Source organism: Rhinatrema bivittatum, chromosome 8 (assembly GCF_901001135.1).
Source record: "Rhinatrema bivittatum chromosome 8, aRhiBiv1.1, whole genome shotgun sequence".
NCBI lineage: Eukaryota > Metazoa > Chordata > Amphibia > Gymnophiona > Rhinatrematidae > Rhinatrema > Rhinatrema bivittatum.
Window position 1 is genome coordinate 11,267,084 of NC_042622.1, and position 18,771 is coordinate 11,285,854.

Here is an 18,771-nt window from a genome sequence, read left to right on the forward strand (position 1 = left end):
ACAAATTTTAGATAACATATATGCCTTCGGTACCTAAAAATCGATGGCCACCATTAACATTCAGATTTATGTGGCTTCCTTATGGAAATAACCTCGCTTATTATATGTAACAGGTGACTTGGGCAAACACAGCATCAGACAAACAGTGCTATAAATTCCAATAACCTGGCTCTTGCCATGCAATGGCCTACAGACAGCATCAGAGAAAGCACCTTCAAAATCATTCTTATGCTGGTTCAATGAGAAAAAAAAAATAGACAAGGAAATTGGGATCAGCTAGTCTCTGATGTATCAAAAGGAAAAATTAACCAGCTGTATGTGGATAAGTGGTACGGACAGATTTTATTAAAAGCCAATCTTTATTCTACTATGGTCAAGATTTAAAAAAAATATTTTTTAAATAGAGACAGAAACCTCAGAACTGGTAAACCTTGTTATTTTTTACAAAGGTTTTTGAAGAACCAGTGAGTTCGATCATAGGTTTCCTATTGTCTCTTTTTATATTATATTATTAAACTATGTCATCTTGTCTTAAGGCATAAAGTCACAATAACCATTTTGCCTGCTATAACTTGGGCTGCATTCTCAAGTTGATACGGACACTGTTTTCAAAGGACATTCTGTAATGCGAAAAGGCACAAGAACTTTCTCAGTAAAAATTTGAATCAGATATACATTGTTAATTCGTGGCATACTAGCCGAATCAGCTTAAAATTTACAAGCCAGAAAATAACGGCTGTGCTACTAACGGTAACACAAAACTGCAAGGGAAGTTCATTCCAACATAACATGCCAAGTCTTACCAAATACTCAGAACATTATGTTCAATAATATACATATAAGTTAAAAAATCTTTTTAAGGAAAAAATATAAAAAGAGACAATAGGAAACCTATGATCGAACTCACTGGTTCTTCAAAAACCTTTGTAAAAAATAACAAGGTTTACCAGTTCTGAGGTTTCTGTCTCTATTTAAAAAATATTTTTTTTTAAATCTTGACCATAGTAGAATAAAGATTGGCTTTTAATAAAATCTGTCCGTACCACTTATCCACATACAGCTGGTTAATTTTTCCTTTCAATGAGAAAAAAAAACAACTTCCACCTCCTTCAACCCAAAATCGTAGAAACTGGGGCACTTAGCTCTTAATGTTCTTTTCTTCTTTGAAGTAATGACTATGAACCAGTCCACTTATACCACTGTACATCATCTCCACCGCTGAGCTATTTTAATTCATCTCCAAGCGCAACCCAACATAGGTCCATGTTTCGGCAAAACATTCACCTGCCTCAGGGATCATAAAATCTAAAAATACACAAAACACAAGCATTAACAACTACCAACTAAACATGGCCCCCCAAAAAACCCAAATCAACATACCTTCCTACCTTTCATTGCTGGCATAACACTCAAACACCCAATCCAGTCACTCGTTTTGAACACATCCACAGCCAATCACCTTGCTACAACTCAATGATGTCACAACATAACCAACCCCCTTAACCAAACCACCCCATGTGTGTACTTATCCCTTGTAAACTACAATGCAGATAAAAACCAAGATCTCCATCTATCACAAAGTTCGATACAATCCATTCATTCAGCCCAAACAGATGTATAGTATTTAAAGTCTCTGCATACTACTACGGCATCTAGATTTCCATCCCGCCTGTCTAAAACCACTTTTTCTAGGACAGCAAAGGTAAAATCTACAAAATATTTTATCTACTCAATGTGCGACCAAAAGTGCCTCAAATCTGTCTCATAATTGAGCTTCAGAACTCTATTATTCTTGACCTCACTGATCTTTTTTGTTTTGCCTATATATAAATGAGTTGACGTGCACCCAATGAGAAGAGCAAGATGTATGAGCTGCCAATTTATACTTAGATTGTTTCACTAGAGGTAATACATTCCCATCAAGACTCTCCTTCCCACTAAGAAGATGAAACCTCGACATCACTAAATATTGACTGAACTACCATGTCAAGTAAGTTATGTCGCCTTGTAAAAGCAAACACTGGGACATCATGAAAAACTGTGTAAAGCTACAACACCCTCCAATGCGCTCCCGTTGAATCATATAAATCTGCAGTGAAAGCGGCAACACAAAACAATCCACTTCTCTTGATCCTAGGCACGTGCTTGTAAAAATAAATCATAGTTAATCCACCGTAAAATGTTTATAAAGCCCTATTTCACCACCAATTTGGTTACCCCTTTTGGGCAAAATGCTTCCACATCTCAAAAGCTCTTTTTAAATTCAGCCAGCATTGGAAGAAAGCACTCTCCTCAAACAAAAACACAGTCCCATTGGTAGATTATCTCGGAGTCTCTGTGGATGACGGCTCTGGTAATGCAAGAGAGAATTCAATTCAGTTGGTTTTTCTACATAGAGAAAAGTGAAAACCATCGGGCCCAATAGAAATCATAATATCTAAAACAACGAAACAGTCCTCGTACTGAAAATTAGTTATGGCATAGATTTAGCCATGCTATGATCTGAACTCCTGCCCATACCACAGGGATGTCATTGATACACAGATGCCACATCTTAATGGACGATTTAAAAGGACATACTAACCATTGTTCTTCAAAGCAACCCACATATAAATGGGCTACATCAGGTGCCATCGTTGTGTCCTTGGTTACCCTTTTCACCCGAAAATTCTGTGTTTTAAACAGTGTCTTTTATAAACACAGGCAACTAATTCACAAATAAAGGACGAGGATACCCGTGTCAACATGTCTTTCCATCATCAGAGCTTCTCTTTGCGGTATGTTGGTGTATAAAGAGAGAATATGAATAGCACCTAAAGACTGAAAAGGACCCTGATAGTTTTATAGAATATTGATAGTCAGCTGAATCTCTGACAAATGAGGGCAAATTCAAGACATATGTTCAAGAACTTATCCACAAAAACTGACGTGGTTTGAAAAAAAGAGCCCCCTGCTGAAATAGGATGCTCCAGGGGGTTTGTTATAGATTTATGCATTTTTGGAAAAATGTACATAACTGGTATCTTCGGTGCCTCGCCATATTTTTTCTTAGTAATCCATGATCTTAAATCTCAGATTGTACCCTGGAAGCAGCTTTATTAAGCTCAGAAGTTAAGTCATCAGTCAAAACCACATAAAAGAGCTCATCAGAGAGCTGTAGCACCAATTCTGCCTTGTATGCTGTGCTGGCAGTCACCACCCTTCCCCTTTATCTGCTGCTTTAACTACTATTGTCCGATCACTACACCGATCTCGTAAAGCCACATATTTCTCTTTTGTCATATTAAAAGAATGAGGTCGGTGGCATGTGGAGAGACATCTAACAGTTACGTACCAACTCACTAAATGTGTGACTCACAGGATCGATCATACCTGGAGGTATCTGTTTTGAGGGAGCCGATACTATCGAACCAATCAATGGTGAAGCTACATCCTGAAAAAAGTGGTGTAACATAAGCATTCCATGGTACAAAAGAAAAGTCCTTTATTTAAAACACTTACATGATCTCCTGTGAGAATTTTGGATGAAATCTTAATGACTGACTTGACTGCTGGGTGACAATGGACGAGTCCATGGCCCCATGTTTTCGTATATCTGATTCTTTTGGGGGGGGGGGGGGGGGGACTGAACAGAGGACCTGTACCTGCAGGCTGAAAATTCACCCTCTACTCCCTGCTCTGCCACATTCACTTGTTTGTCCGATGCCTCAGAAGATGACAATGATAAATCAGAAGTTGTTTTTACAGGGCTTTTGTGTCTCCCATCTACCCATATATAAGCCATCCCGCATCTGCAGTCCATCTCTCAAGAATTTCTTGTGTTTCTGGGCTTTTAGTTCCTCAGTAAGGGTAGTCAGAATAGATGGAAAGTCCTTAAAAAATGAATCCTAGGCATCCACGGTCACATTAGAACATAACGAAAGTAAAAGATCAACCTCTTTAATGGCAGAAGCTGTCACTCTGGCCTGCTCAGGAATTAAAAACATTAAACCTAATGCACATTTGCTGCGAGTGTTTTTCCATTTCTATGAGAAATCGGAGTCATCCGTACAGCATCTCGATTCATTAAACAGGCGCACACCACGCAGGATGCCTTGTGCTCTCACGTACTCTGTTAGGTGCAGATGAGCCTCGTTTCACTTCACCTGCTTCACTTAGTGATACTGGAGAGACTTAACACTTCTCTAATATGTGCTGCTGAACACATTCTCCCAAGCATGGGGGGAAGCTATCACACAAAAGCCACTCTGCTAAAATCACACAGGTGTACTGTATACATCAACAGCAGAAACTCCTCTCAATATTAAACACAACCAATTAGAAGACGCATACAATTTCACTTATTATTGCATGTATCAGGTCTCAGTGAACCAGCCTATGAATGATCCTAAAGGTGCTTTATCTGACGCTGTCTGTAGCCCACTGCATGGCAAGAGACAGGTTATTGGAATTTATGGCACCATTTGTCTGTTGCCATGTTTGTCTACCTCATCTGTTATGTGTAATATTAAGTGAAACTGTATGCTAATTGTGTTTAATATTAAGAGAAGTTTCTATTGTTGATTTATACAGTTCCTTAGGGAAACTCCATTGCTTTACACAGAGCCACCCACAAAACTTTTCCAGCAATTGGGGCTTTAGGATAGGTTTAGGGCCAAACCCTAAAATTGCTCACTGAAAGGATTCAAAATTAGAAGTTAAATATCACAAAACAATTTAAATTGAAAACAAACAAAAAAAAAAGCACAACATTGTTCCTTTCCTTGCTGTACCGTAGCAGCATGTAACAGGAACAAGAGGACCAGAAGCTTTCCAAGAGCAGACATCACTGGTTCATGCATGGCCCTATCACTTGCTCAGCTACACAAACAATTCAGTCTGAAATGTTAAGCTAATAAACATTGTTTTGAACCTAACCAAGCATTCCCTGCATTTACCAGTTTGCTGCATCTGATTTTGCTTTACAGAAATGTGGTTAAAAATTAAAAAGCTCTACAAAAAAAAAAAAATCACATGGCCTACCCTAGCTACCCTTGAAATAGGAATATAAAACTTGTGCTAAAGAACTGCATCCGAATTTCTACTTCTAACTGGGAAAACAATAGCACATTCAGCCATGACAAGTCAGTGGAAAGCCGAACGCTACTGTGAGTATTCCAGTTTCATTATTAAACAGAAGTACACAGACCACAAAAATGTTTGATCATAAAACACTGCAACAAATTGCTAAGACTGAGCAGTCCCTGAACGCAAAAAACACTTAAAGGCAAATCCAGTGAACTAAAGCAACCACAACTGGCCTGATCTAAATTTATCTAACCATGGGGTACTTAAAAAAAGGATTTTAGTAACCAACATAAAACTGCTCGCATCCATTAAAAAGGAGAGAAATGGGACAGAATTTATCACAGAAGTAACCTATTTTATTAGCAGTCATGTTACGAGTGCCACAGTCCCCCTGGGGAATCACTGCATACAATCAGTTACCGGTATGCATACACTGGGAAAAAGCACCGAGTTTAATTTTAGTGTTAGGAATGCTACACGGAATAAGCCACAACACATTTTTTGCTGCTGGGAACATGTGTGAGCTCCAAAATGTTTCAATCACAACTCTATTAATAGCATCTGATGTGATCTAGTACACTGCACAGAAACGAGAACTTGACCAAAATTAGGCCGAAAATATTAAGAAATTTTCAAAGTGACCAGAACAACAAGGTTTGTTAATATTCCTCTAGCGTCGTGTGCCAGTGAAGACTTCATACAGTTAGATGAAAGCTGGAATTCATTCCACCAAGCTAGGCAAGTCACACAGAGGCTAGAATACTGAAAGTGTAAGGTTTGACATGTATTATTGCAGGTACTATACAGGTTGGTTAGATATTGCCTCATACTCCACACTCATTCTTCTGACTGTTCAGTTACGTAATGGTTTATAAATAAGGTGTAAATGGATTCCAATGCAAAAGCTACAGCTTAATGATATGTACATGGTATCATAAATATAGGTTTATACACCAACAAAACAAAGCCTTGACTTTCCATCTCCCCAAAGTATGAACACAGTCAGTCTTCGATCATTCAATGTGGAAATTACAAATTGCAATATATAATGAATCCAAGGATTAGATCTTTGATGATAAAGCTTTCTGATTCTCATATCTCAGGGCTTGAAACTGATGAGCCAACAGAAAAACAAGCAAGGGTAAAAAAAACAAAATCACCAGCGTCAAGTGGCTCCCAGGGGAAACCTGAATTTATACACCTAGAAAAGATGGGATAATCCTTAGGATTAAACACCTGCATAACATTACTCAATCAAGACATACATTACTGGAATACAGCAGATCATTTAGTATGACAAGGGTCAGACTGACCTTCCAGGCTGCAGCCACACTGCTGGTAGCTCTGCAGATCAAAAAAAGCAAAAGCAGCAAATCGTGTGGCAATGAGAAAAATAAAAGAACCAAAAGCTAAGTTATGCTCCATCTTAAAATGTTAATTCAGAGTTCTTTTGAAAGCTGAAAAGGAAAATTTTTTTTTTTTAACAGGAAAAAGATGACTATCTGAAGGCAAGTTGCTCCCTATACCAGTGTTACACCAAAGAATCAACCCCATCCCTTCCAATAAAAAAAACCTCCACAGCCTCTTTAGTTACAATTGACAAGTAAATGTTACAATTTCCTATGCCAAGGTAGACAGAGTAAGAATATGAAACTCAGTTTCTGTTTCTCCTTTTTTTTTTTTTTTTTTTTTTAAATAGTAGAAATACAATAACTGAATTTCCATTGCTAGCATACAGCAGAACTTGAGGAGTGCTCCACATACTTTGCTAATGGGAGATATTAGCCTGTTGAATTCAGTTGCCAAATACCCTTTGCAATCAGCTGTGTAACACTCTTTGGTCATTAATCTAAAAAAAACACCAACTAGAATTGTGTAGCACTATTTTCAGAATACAACTCCTAGATATCTAATTTTTCTTGCAAAAAAAGAAAAAGAAAGAATGTTTTTGGTATAGTGCATAGCCTAAATCAGACCTTCAAAAGGGATCATGTGCCTTTCAACGCAATCTTTCAAACATTCCAAAAGGGACTATTTCTTCTTTAAATATAAAGTTCATTCAGAAAAAGTCATACACAAAAGAAAAATCCGAGTATTTGAGTCCTGTACTGTAGTAAACCTCAGTCACAGACTGATAGAAAGCATGAACACTGTGCAGCAGGCAGATTCGGTTTGAGGTCCTATCTGTCCACCTTTGTTTTTCTTGTGTCTTTTCTACTTGGGTTCCTCAATTGTTCCCTTACTGAGGTCTGTCATTTTTGGATATTTTACTTTCTTCTGGTCCAGTTCATTCTGAGCCCACAGCAGTAGTTTCAGCAGCTTTGCCAACTTGGGTGTTGATTCACGATTTTCATAATCAAGAACAGCTTGGTTGACTTCACTCCAGACCTGAGAAAGAATGATATAAAATTACTCCCTTACCGAGCACACAGAGAGGAGACTGCACTACTGTATACATTGATCTGCTTCTTACTAGTTTAAGAAAGTTAAACTTGGAGATTTCATTATACTGTTGAAGACAGACTGCAAAAGCTGCCCCTTGGTATGTATTACCTTCTGTCTTTGCATCATGTTCAGCAAGTCTCCAAACGGCGAGTCCTCAGGGTTATCGAAAGCAAGTAAGGCCAAAGTGCGCTCCATCTCAGTCAGACATTCTCTGCTCTCCTCGCCCTGTTCTGCTAACTGCGTCTGGGCAAATTCCAATGCTGCTTCAGTCTCCCGCTGCCTAATCAGCTCAATCAAATGCTGCTGCTGCAAAAGAAAAGAAACTTTTATGAGGGCAACATTAAACCATGGCATTCTGTAAAACTGATAGTTTAGTTCAATTTAAAATGTATGCAGCATTGATTTAATTAGAAAAAAGCTGATCATGCTTATTTAACTATCAGAATGTTTTAACCCAAAGTTTTTCTGACCTGTTCAGCACTTCTAATTTTTCTGTGCAATTAGAGAGAACGCTATAACACAGCATAGAAAAGAATGGAAGTAAAGTACAAAGGCATACGACATACAAAGTAACATTTAAACATTTTTTATATTTAGAGCCCTATGCACTAAGGAGGTAATTTTCAAACGAGTTACACAAGTAAAAATAGCACGTAGCATAACAAATTTTCAAAAGTCCATTTGCACACGTAAAACCTTTTGACAATTCAGCCATATGGAGTTACATGTGTAAAAGTAGGAATTGTCACGTAGTTTTATGCACAAATCTTTTTGAAGATTACCTCCCAAGCATTTTCCCCCACATGCATAACGGGAAAAACCCTTTAGTGCATCTGACACATGGTTTGCTGCTGCAGTGGCTCACAAAATGACATCAAGTACCACAGTGATAAAAAAAAAAAGAGTACTCAAATGTGCAAAGCACTTCCCGCTTTCTACACAAATAGTGATCACAGAGCTGATCAAACCTGCTACAAAATTGCAGTCGTATAATATAAAGATGGACCAGCAGAAACTAAAAAAAAAAAAAAAGCAAAACTGTTTGAACTTTAGAAAATCTTATGTATTAGAATACATTTGCGGTACTATACACAAATGGCCTCAGGTGAAATATTTCAGCTGCGATACACAGATATTAAAAGGCAGAATTGAAACGTAATATGCTGGTTGGTTCTGAAAATAAAATAGGAAATGCAGTATCTTGTCAGTTTTCCATATTACTGTACATGGCAGAACATGAGTATTCTGATTAGATGGTTGTAGCAATGAATTTACTTACTGTACCTGCAAATGAAAGTAAAGGTACCGGTTTGTGTCTAAGAGTTCTGGGTGAAGACTGTTAATCAATGCAATGGCTTCTTGGATCTGGCCTTTCAGTATCATTTCACGAATTTTTATCCTCTCATCCAGAGTTTCTAAGTCCACACTAGGCTCAATACCAGATTCCATCCGGAACTTCTCTGCTGCCTCCTTAAAGCCTTCTAAAAATATAGAAAATATTTTATATGAAATGAATTTATCCAAAACATACAAAAATAGCTTATTTAGTAATATTACCATTTAGATGGGCAGAGAGAATGTTAAACCTAGAAAATATTTACCAAGTTATGCTTTTGTATTCTGTAAAATGTTTTAATTTTAATTTGTATGATTTTTTTTAATTTATAACACACATTACTTTGTAAAAAAAAAAAAAAAAAAGAGTAAATTTTAAAGCAGACGAAGACACCTGGAAACATGGTTTCAAAATGTTTGCTGTCTTCCTCCCCCAACTTTGCATAAACACAAAACTATTTAATCATCTGCATGCAAAGAACAAGATTCCATTCATGTCGCAAAAGGTTTCAAACTGACTCATACTGTCAAATAAATTAGGACATTATTATTAATTTCTAAGGGAGAGTCTTAATTATGTTTCAGAATATATAATTTGATCATACATAGCAAATGTCTTCAATCTCGTGCTGAAATGTTAGTATCAATATGGATTTTTGATATGATATAAAAATCAAATAAGTTAGTGTAATTTTTATAGGATGCCCTTCTAATCCAGATAGAACTTTTTTCCATAATGTGATATGCCTACACCACTAGAATGTAAAAAATGACATCTACTGCCATTAAAATTTTTAATACTTGTATATTTACAAGAGTGACAGCAGTCTGAAATCAGCAGGTAGGTATAACTATGAAGTCTGTGACCATCAACCCTATTATCAAAAAGGGTTTATTTGATGTACAACATCAGAGCAAGGGTCCATCAAGCCCAGTGTCCTATCTCCAACAGTAACCAATATGCAACAATAGCACATTAGTTCACACAGAAAAACAAAACCAAACTATATGATACAAAAATAGAAAATAAATATTCTTCACTCACCCATACCTGTAACAAGATAGTTCATGATGAGGCGGTTCATATCTGCTCTTTGGATATGTAAGTTGTTTAGTTTCTCCATCCATTCATCTTTAGTGATCTCATCAGGTTTTTCTGCATAACTCATTCTGAACACACTGTACAAGTAAAACAAAAAGTATCAAAACCTAATTCGCTCATATAGTGAAAAAAAACAAAAAACTACATTGTGGCTCACAATTTGTTTTATTTAATGCAGTGAGGTTTTTATATCGATTATTTGAAAGTGGGACACAGACCAATTCATACTACTTAACAGCCATGAGTTTAGCATCTAATTACCATGCAAACAACTACATTCCAAGTATAAACAACTTAAGCTTTGGAGGCAATACTAATTAAATCCAAAGAAACTGTTGTAGTTTACTTTATTAAATAAATCAGTTGGTAATTACAACCACCATTAAGATTGCCTTTTTACATATGATTTACATTTGATTTTTGCAGCAACAGTAGCATTTCAAGTTCTTGAAAGCTCTTGTTTAGCCACTTCCATCAATTTGGTTGTTGAACCTTTACTCCAGAAAAAAAAAGTGTCAAAACATACAAAATAAATTATAATCAAAAAGCCAGCAAACCAGGAATGAGACCCAGAGAAAATAAGAGAATCAAGAAACAAGCAAGTTTATATTTTGAGGAATCTAATAAGTACTGCTGCTGTATTCTACAGTGTTTATGTAATGCATCCACATTGATCAAAGGCATTAGGATGAATTGTCAACATATTACTAGCATATAAAGAACTTTTATGCAATGATGTTGAGACAAGCTAATAGCATTTTTCAGGCAAATACAGAAAAAAAAGTGATAGACAACTACTACAGCAAACGTTAACTGCATTAGATGTTTTATCATTTACAAACATAATACATTTGTTTTAGTTATGTTATAAAAGACATCAATAAAATAAATCCATCGGTACTAAAAATCTCAAACGCCGTGACTTTAAATGAGCACTTAACGCTCAAATTAATTATTTAAAAGCAAAATGTTTACTCTGTAGTAGTCTTTGCCCTAAGAAATCTAAGCAAAGCTCTCACAGTCATCCTTTACTGCTACAATGAATGTGCGGGATAACAGACGGAAACCGTTCCAGTGGGGCAGATAAAAAACAAGGCCTTTCCCACGTAAGATGCCCTGACCAGAAAGGATTAGAAAGGGGGGCAGCGTTGGGTAAAGGTCGGGCATGGGGTGAAGGTCTCCGAGGCCGCGCCGGAGGGTAAATAACGTGACGCCAGGGCAGAGCGCGAGGCTTCCCTCCGCCCAACGCTGCTGTCATCCCACCTTCTGCCCCCCCGGGGCCCATCCCCACCCCCACGGCTGCGCCCATAGTCCCTTGCCGTGGCCCACCCAGGAATAACGCAGCGCCGCGGCTCCGGAACCAAAACAAGGCCTCAGCCCCGCCTCACGCGGCCGGCCCGGGCAAGGAAAACGTCGGCCCAGCGCTCCGGTTCCTCGCAAGCGGCCTCGGAGGGGGATGAGACGACGGCAGCCAAGGCCGCCACCGCGGCGGCTCCTCACCAAATCTCCGGCGGTGACGGCTCCACAACACCGTCCACTCGGCCAGGCTCCGGCGCTCGGGAGACGGGAGGCCGCAGCTCTCGCGAGATTTCACATCCTTGCTTCCTTCACGCACTCGGCCCTATGTTCTCGCGAGATTCTGCTGCTGGCTCGGGTCTTTTTTTTTTTTTTCTGCCTTTCTCTCGCTCTGTGGGCAGCAAGTCTCGCGGGATTTCACAAATACCTTCCTTTCTTTCTTTTTATTTTTTTCAGATGTGGTCCTCCACCATAGGGAAGGAAGTGCTAGAGCGTCTGTTATCCTTGTAGCCAATGGTGCAGAGAAGTTCTAGCACCAATGTTTACCACATCTATCCCGTGCACCTCTAGCGATCTTCACGTAAATGCTCTGGTAACCACCTAACCTGCTTGCAGCAGCGTGTCGTGGGGGCGGGACTTCCGCAGACATTAACGCTATTTGGCCATTCGTTTCCTTTCTCTGTTTCTTTCTCGTTTCCTGTCGGGTTAGACGGTAGCTGTGAGTGCTCCTTGTAAAATTATGAAATTATTAATAAAAATGCATATAAAAAGGAAAAAGTTCCTTACTTTTAGTGCGTCTCTGCCTTGTTTTAATGCTGTACTAAATAACGTGGCGATGTGCCTGAGCCATGCGATAAAACTACAAAATACAAATGCAAAACATTATTTATCGACCTTTGCTGCTAAGTTGTGTAATATTAGGGACCTTGCTCTCATAATACACAAATGCTGGCAGAAAAGGACCAAATGATTACCCCATTCTGCCCAGCAAGCTTATGCCAGTATCTGCTGCACTGTGCAGGTTACCCCCATGCTTATCGGTTTACCAGACTGTAAAAGTCAAGCCCTTCCCATGCTGTTTGAATTCTATTTTCCTTAACCGTTGCCGTGACAGAGAGCAATGTTGGAGTTGTATAAAAAGTATTGGGGAGCAGTAAACTATTGGGGTATTATTTTGTGTGTTTGTGATTTTAATAGTAAGGCAGCTAATAAACAGAAGAAAAGAGAATTTGTGAGTGATGTAGAATGTTGCTTTTTCAGTGCCAAGCCTGAAAAGAGAAAAACAGCAGGGGCTTTGTATAAACAGAAGGAGACAAAGAGATAAGGCTTAGCACAAGTCTCCCCCTTCTTGGGCAGCTTCAGCAGCAGGGGCTTTGTGTAAACAGTAGAAGAATGTTGCTTTCTCAGCATTAGGGGAGAGGGAGGGGAGTCAGGAACAGGATTGAAAGAGCAGAAGAAATCGTCATGGCGAGAACCTCGGGGGCATCCTTTCCCGATGACGTCAATCCGCTGTTATATTTAAGCAGACTTCTGCGAGTTAGCAAAGAGTTCCCTCTTGCTGAATTTATTTTATTTATTTATTTGGCATTTTTTATATACCGATGACCGTTTGCACATCGTATCGGTATCATTCTAGGACTTCCTGTTCCTGACATCCGACGCTCTGAGTACCCGCTCCTTGGGGGCTCCCCTGCGTTCCTGGCTTTCTGCTCCTCGAAGGGCCTTCCTGCCTGACTGCTACCTGACCTGCTTCTCGGGTCTCTCTCCTGGAACCATATCTTGTGAGTACCTCTACTGACTTCTACTATATGAACTGTATTGAGGATTCCCTGCGGTGTACCCCGAGCCTCAGGCTACTACCGCCTTCCCTTCAGTAGAAGTTATTCAGCATTCCCTGAAATGCAGAGTATTGGCACACCAACTACAGGAACCACTTCCAGGTTCTGGCATCTCTACCAGCTCTTCAACATCTACTGTACAGACATCCTCGGCATACCCCGCTCCGCGGGCCACTACCAGATCTGTATTCCTAAGGTACCTACACCCGTCAGAGGGGATCCCCAGAGTACCCCACTCCGCAGCCCACTACCGGATCTTCTCATCTGTGGTATCACTCTGGGTATTCCCCACTACTCAGAACTATACTATTGCATCTCCAGCTCTGTGGACATTACTTTTTCTTTCCTTCATAATAAAGTCTCTACCTATAGTTGTGTCCCTTGCCACTGAGACTACGCCTGCTGACGGTGAGCCTCACAGGGCTCCTCCCTGTGGGCAGAGACCCCTCATCTCAGCCCAGGGTTCACATTCTTACAAAAACATAAGAGCCAAGCTGCGACTTTGTCCTCCTTACACACTTTTTCCTGGTTTTATTGTCTGGATGTGCAGGCCTGGGAAGATGCAGCCTTTGCACGTGCAGTGTTGACTGGACTGCAGGCAACCTCCCACCCTGTTGGGGAGTAACTTTGGTACATCCCACTGGTCCTGAGTCCATCTGTCTACACTTAAGGAAAATTACATCAGGTGAGTAATTTCTCCATTTCTCACTGCCGTTAAAGCAGAGAGCAATGATGGAGTTGCATTAACAGTATCAAAGCTTAATTGTTAAGGGCAGCAACTGCCACACCAGCAAATTACCCCCATGCACTTTTCTTTATTTCAAACCTCTAGCCTTTAGGGATCCACAGTGTTTATCCCATGGCCCTTTGAATTCCTTGACTGTTTTTTACTTCACTTCCTCCTCTGGAAGGGCATTCCAGAAATTCACCACCCTCTCCGTGAAGAAATATTTCCTGACATTGGTTCTGAGTCGTCCTCCCTGGAGTTTCATTTCATGACCCCTTGTTCTATTGATTTCTTTCCAACAAAAAAGGTTTGACAATTGTGCATCAATCGAACTTTCAGGTATCTGAAGGTCTGTATCCTATCTCCCCTGCACCTCCTTTCTTCCAGGGATACATATTCAGATGCTTCAGCCTCTCCTCATAAGTCTTCCAGTGCTGACCCCTCACCATTTTGGTTGCTCTTCTTTGGACCGCCTCCATCCTGAATTTATCCATTTTGAGATACAGACACCAGTACTGAATGCAGTACTCCAGGTAAGGCCTCACCAAGGACCTGTACAAGGGCATTATCACCTCCTTTTTCTTACTAGTTATTCCTCTCGCTATGCAGCCCAGCATTCTTCTGCTTTAGCTATCGCCTTGTCACATTGCTTCACCATCTTCAAATCATCAGACACAATCACACCAAGGTCCCTCTCCCAGTCCGTACACATTAGTTTTTCACCCCCCATCACATGCAGCTCTTTTGGATTGCTGCACCCCAGGTGCAGGACTCTGCACTTCTTGGCATTGAATCCCAGCTGCCAAATCCTCGACTAGTCTTTGTGCAAAGCCCATGCCCGGGCCTACTCACCCCGGGAGTTCAGCTGCCAGCTCCGGTTCACCTTTGCTCGCGGCGCCTGCAGCCACCTCTCCCCCTTCTGACTCTTGCTTGGTTCCTCCTAGCACCCGGTGAGCCTCCCTGCGCAGGCCGCGGAGTGACGCCTCCACCCTGCTTCCTCTGGGCTCTGGTTTAGGCGCGCGTGCACGCAACTTGCGTTCTTCTAAAGGGGCCGCGGTGGGAAAGTAGCCCGCGGCCCCAGATGATGACATCACTGGGCCTCTGTATAAAAGGCAGGGCCCAGCCACTTGTTCCCTGCCTTGGCAACAGGTCTCCACGATTGCTCATGTACTAGTTGCTTGTTCCTGGTTCCTGTCCTCGTCTCGTTCCTGTCTTCAGTACCTGTCCTCGTTCCTGCTTCCTGCCCCTACGTGACTCCTTGTCAACTCTTCGTTCCTCGGATTGATTCTCTGGTATTGACCCCTGCATTGCCTGGACCACGCTTGGACTGATTTAGGGGCGGATTGGCCTATCGGGGGATCGGGCATCCCCCGGTGGGCCAGTCACGCTAGTCACGTGGTCTGCCGAGCGCGGCCGTGACAGCAGCGCTCGGCAGACCACGTGGTATCTCCTGGGCCGGCCTGGGTAGTGAATCCCCAGGGCGATCTTCATCGGGAATCCACTGCTGGACTGATTCTCCGGTATTGACCTCCGCATTGTGTTGCAACCGTCCCTTCCCGATGGCTTCACTCCGCCTACCTTTCTTTCCTTGCACCTCCTCTTGCTGTTGATGGACGCCTGGCTGCCGCGGTGTCTGCCTGCCGTCCTCTCTGGCGTCCCTGGACCGGCTTGGGCGCTGCCTCCCGCCATGCTCCGCTGGTACCTTAGGGCGCACGCGCCGCGCGGCTCTCACTCTTATTTCTTACTTGGCGCGAACCTCAGGGGCGCCCCCCTGTGATGACGTCACCCTGCCCAGATATTTAAAGCCTACAATGTTTGCTAGCCTTTGAGTTAGCAAGGGATATCTTACGGATGGGATTCGCTCTCCGTACCCAGCTACTCTGCCTCTCCAATTTCCATTGGATTCTTAACGCTAACGGGGTACCTGCTCCTCAGGGGCCTCACTTGCTTTTCAGGTCGCTATCAGGAAACCGGTACTCGCTCCTCGAGGGCCCATGTTCCCTGACTCGCTGCCTGCTCCTACCTTCTCTTCTGCCTGGAAGGATTCGCTATCTTCAACACCAGTGAGTACTACCATCTTCATCTCAGAGCTGTTCCCTGGAACCAGGCACTCGCTCCTCGAGGGCCTGCCTCTGTTCCAGCCCTGGTGCCATCTCCTACGTGGAACCGCTGTGTGAGTACATTACCTTCAAGCCTCTCAGCTCTCAAGGATCAGGTACTCGCTCCTTGAGGGCCTGCTCTCCCTATCCTGGGGTTCTCCATACTGGGGCTTTGTGCATATCCCACTGTTCTCATTATTCTCATTTCTTTCCATTACAGCATTGCTACCGGAGGAGTTGCTGTTCCACCGCCTGAGGGATACCAGCCCAGCCGGGCTACTTCAGCTGCTCACTACTGCCACCTCTGGTGGCTTCATCAAATTGTCTAATAAAAGATCAATCTCTGTGTTTGTGTGTCCTGAGCTGAGCCTGACCTGTGGCCCCTCACAGGACTCTCCCACGTGGGCGTGGTCAGCTGCCACAGTGTCCAAGGGTCCACCCAAACCTCACTAATTATAACACATTGGTGTCTGACCTATCTCCTGGCCCTGACCTCTGCTCTGTTCCTGGTACTGTGCCTTCCTGCCGCCTGCCCTGACACCAGCTTGCCTTGGATTCTCCTTGTCTCCTACAGACCTGGCCTTTCAGGCTTCGGCCAATCTTGACCTGAACGCCCCCTGTCTCCTTTTGTTCCTGTTGGCGCCTAGGTCTTCAGAACCCTGCCTCTTCAGAACCGTCCTCGGCTGTCCTACACCTCTGCTGGTTCCTGGCATGCCCTTGACTTCACCATCTGGGAGTTGTCTCGCGGAGGTCCACCTAAGTCCAGCCGGCCCCGGCACCTAAGGGTTCAACCTAAGGGGATCGTGGGCTGGTATTGGGTAAGCTCTAGTCAGCCTCCGCCTCCTAGCCTGCTCCGCCTCCCAACGGTGGGGACCCATAGGGCTCAGCCTGCGGGTTGCGCCAACCCCACCTCGGGCCAAGTGTCCACCATCAGCGCAACAATCTTCAAGTTTTCTTAAATCACCTTTCATTCTCTCCTTCAGATGTGTCCACTTTGTTGTAGATCCTAATATCATCCGCAAATAGACAAACTTTACCTTCTATCCCTTCTGCCAGGTCGCTCACAAAGCTATTGAACAGAATCGGTCCCAAAACTGATCCCTGTAGCACTCCACTTAACATTCTTTCTTCAGAGAAGGTTCCCTTTACCTTTACACGTTGTCTCCTATCAGTCAACCAGTTTGCAATCCACGCTACTATCTTGGCGCCCACTCCCAAGCTTCTCATTTTGTTCAAGAGTTTCCTATTTATTTGTTTATTTATTTTGTATACTGTCAATCTGTAGACAATCTAGATGGTGTACAATTAAGAAAAATACAAAGACTTAATAAAGGAAAGCAATAAAAAATTAAAATAAGTAAATACAAATAAAATAAAATTCATTTAAAAAAAGTAAATACAGGAGATGAAAATAAAAATTATCTAAAATAAAAATATCTAAAAATAAAATATCTAAAAAATGTTTATCGTAAAAGACACTTCTGACCATTATTTACTGCTAAAACCATTGCATTAAAGTATCACAGGCATAAATAATGCTTTACTAAAATCAAAGTAAATCACATCGAGCACTCTTCCCTGATCCAATTCTCTAGTCACCCAATCAAAAAAGCAATCCATGCTGCTTTGGATCCAGCAATCCTCCTGATTGTAGATAGTTCACTATCCTTTCCTTCAGCAGAGTCTCCATTAATTATCCCACCACCGAGGTGAGGTTAACTGGCCTGTAGTTTCCAGCCTCCTCTCTGCTCCCATACTTGTGAAGCGAGACCACCACCGCTCTTTTCCAATCTTGTGTCATCACTCCTGTTTCCAGGGATCTATTGAACAGGTCCTTCAGCGAACCCACCAGCACATCTCTGAGCTCCCTCAGTATCCTGGGATGTACCTCATCTGGCCCCATGGCCTTGTCCACTTTGAGTTTTCCTACCTCTTCCCATACATTTTCTTCTATAAAGGGAGTTTTGTCTACTCCACCCCCATTCACAGTGTTGTTAACTAGCGACAGTCCTTCTCCAGGGTCTTCTTTAGTGTTAGGATTGTGTGTGTGGGCCCTTAGGCCGAGGTGAGAGGTGGTACTGCCCACAGGGAGGAGCCCTGTGAGCCTCACCATCGGGAGGCGGAGTCTCAGCTGACGTCAGACACAGTATCAGTCTAGAGTCTTTATTAAGGAGATAGAGGGACACTACCCGCGGAGCAGAGGGTGCCAGAGAGGAGGTCTCACTGACCCAGAGACTCTGGGTCAGTGGAATGGGAGATATCCAGAGGGTATACCTCTGTAGAGTTGGTAATTGTCCGCAGAGCGGGATACCCCGATGAGGTCTTCAGTAGAGGTGGTAGTGGTTCGTGGAGCGGTGGATACCGAAGGGGTCTTTGGTAAAGATGGTAGTGGCCCGCAGAGCGGGGTACACCATAGGAGGTCCTCAATAGAGACGGTAATGGCCCACAGAGCAGGGTACATTGGTGAGGGTCCTCTGTAGACATGATAGCGGTCCGCAGAGCGGGGAACGCCAATAGAGTCCTCAGTAGAGATGGTAATGGTCTGCAGAGCGGGGTACACTAGAGAGGTCCTCGGTAGAGTTGGTAAAGGCCCAAGGGAGTCCTCAGTAGAGATGGTAATGGTCCACACAGCGGGGTACTCACAAGAAGAGTAGTGGTGGTTCCAGGGAAGCCCCAAGGAACGGGGCAGGCAGAGGTCCCAAGCGTTAGGCCCTCCGAGAAGCCGATAGCCAAGACGAGGAGAGGGCACCCGAGAAGCAGGTACCTGAGATGTCTTACACCAGGAAGCAGGAACAGGAAGGCAGGGTCCTCTGAGGGCGAGGCGAAGTTAGCAAGGATGGGTCTCTTTACCAAGTTGTTGGT

The 18,771-nt window shown here is 42.6% G+C and overlaps 1 protein-coding gene across 3 annotated transcripts; it reads right to left on the reverse strand.

The window, feature by feature from the left end:
- Positions 1-3,604: 3,604 nt before the first annotated feature.
- GID8 (GID complex subunit 8 homolog) lies at positions 3,605-11,685 on the reverse strand. 3 transcript variants are annotated; one of them, XM_029611552.1, is made up of 5 exons: positions 11,450-11,685; positions 9,893-10,026; positions 8,797-8,993; positions 7,621-7,818; positions 3,605-7,455 (listed from the first exon to the last, which is right to left on the reverse strand). In XM_029611552.1, the coding sequence occupies exons 2-5, from the start codon at positions 10,014-10,016 to the stop codon at positions 7,282-7,284; spliced, it is 693 nt and encodes a 230-aa protein (XP_029467412.1). In that variant the 5' UTR covers positions 10,017-10,026; positions 11,450-11,685; the 3' UTR covers positions 3,605-7,281. The 3 variants fall into 3 exon arrangements, with proteins under 3 accessions (XP_029467412.1, XP_029467414.1, XP_029467413.1); XM_029611554.1 differs by having other exon boundaries at positions 9,899-10,026; positions 11,450-11,618; XM_029611553.1 differs by lacking the exon at positions 11,450-11,685 and adding an exon at positions 10,361-10,379.
- Positions 11,686-18,771: the final 7,086 nt, after the last annotated feature.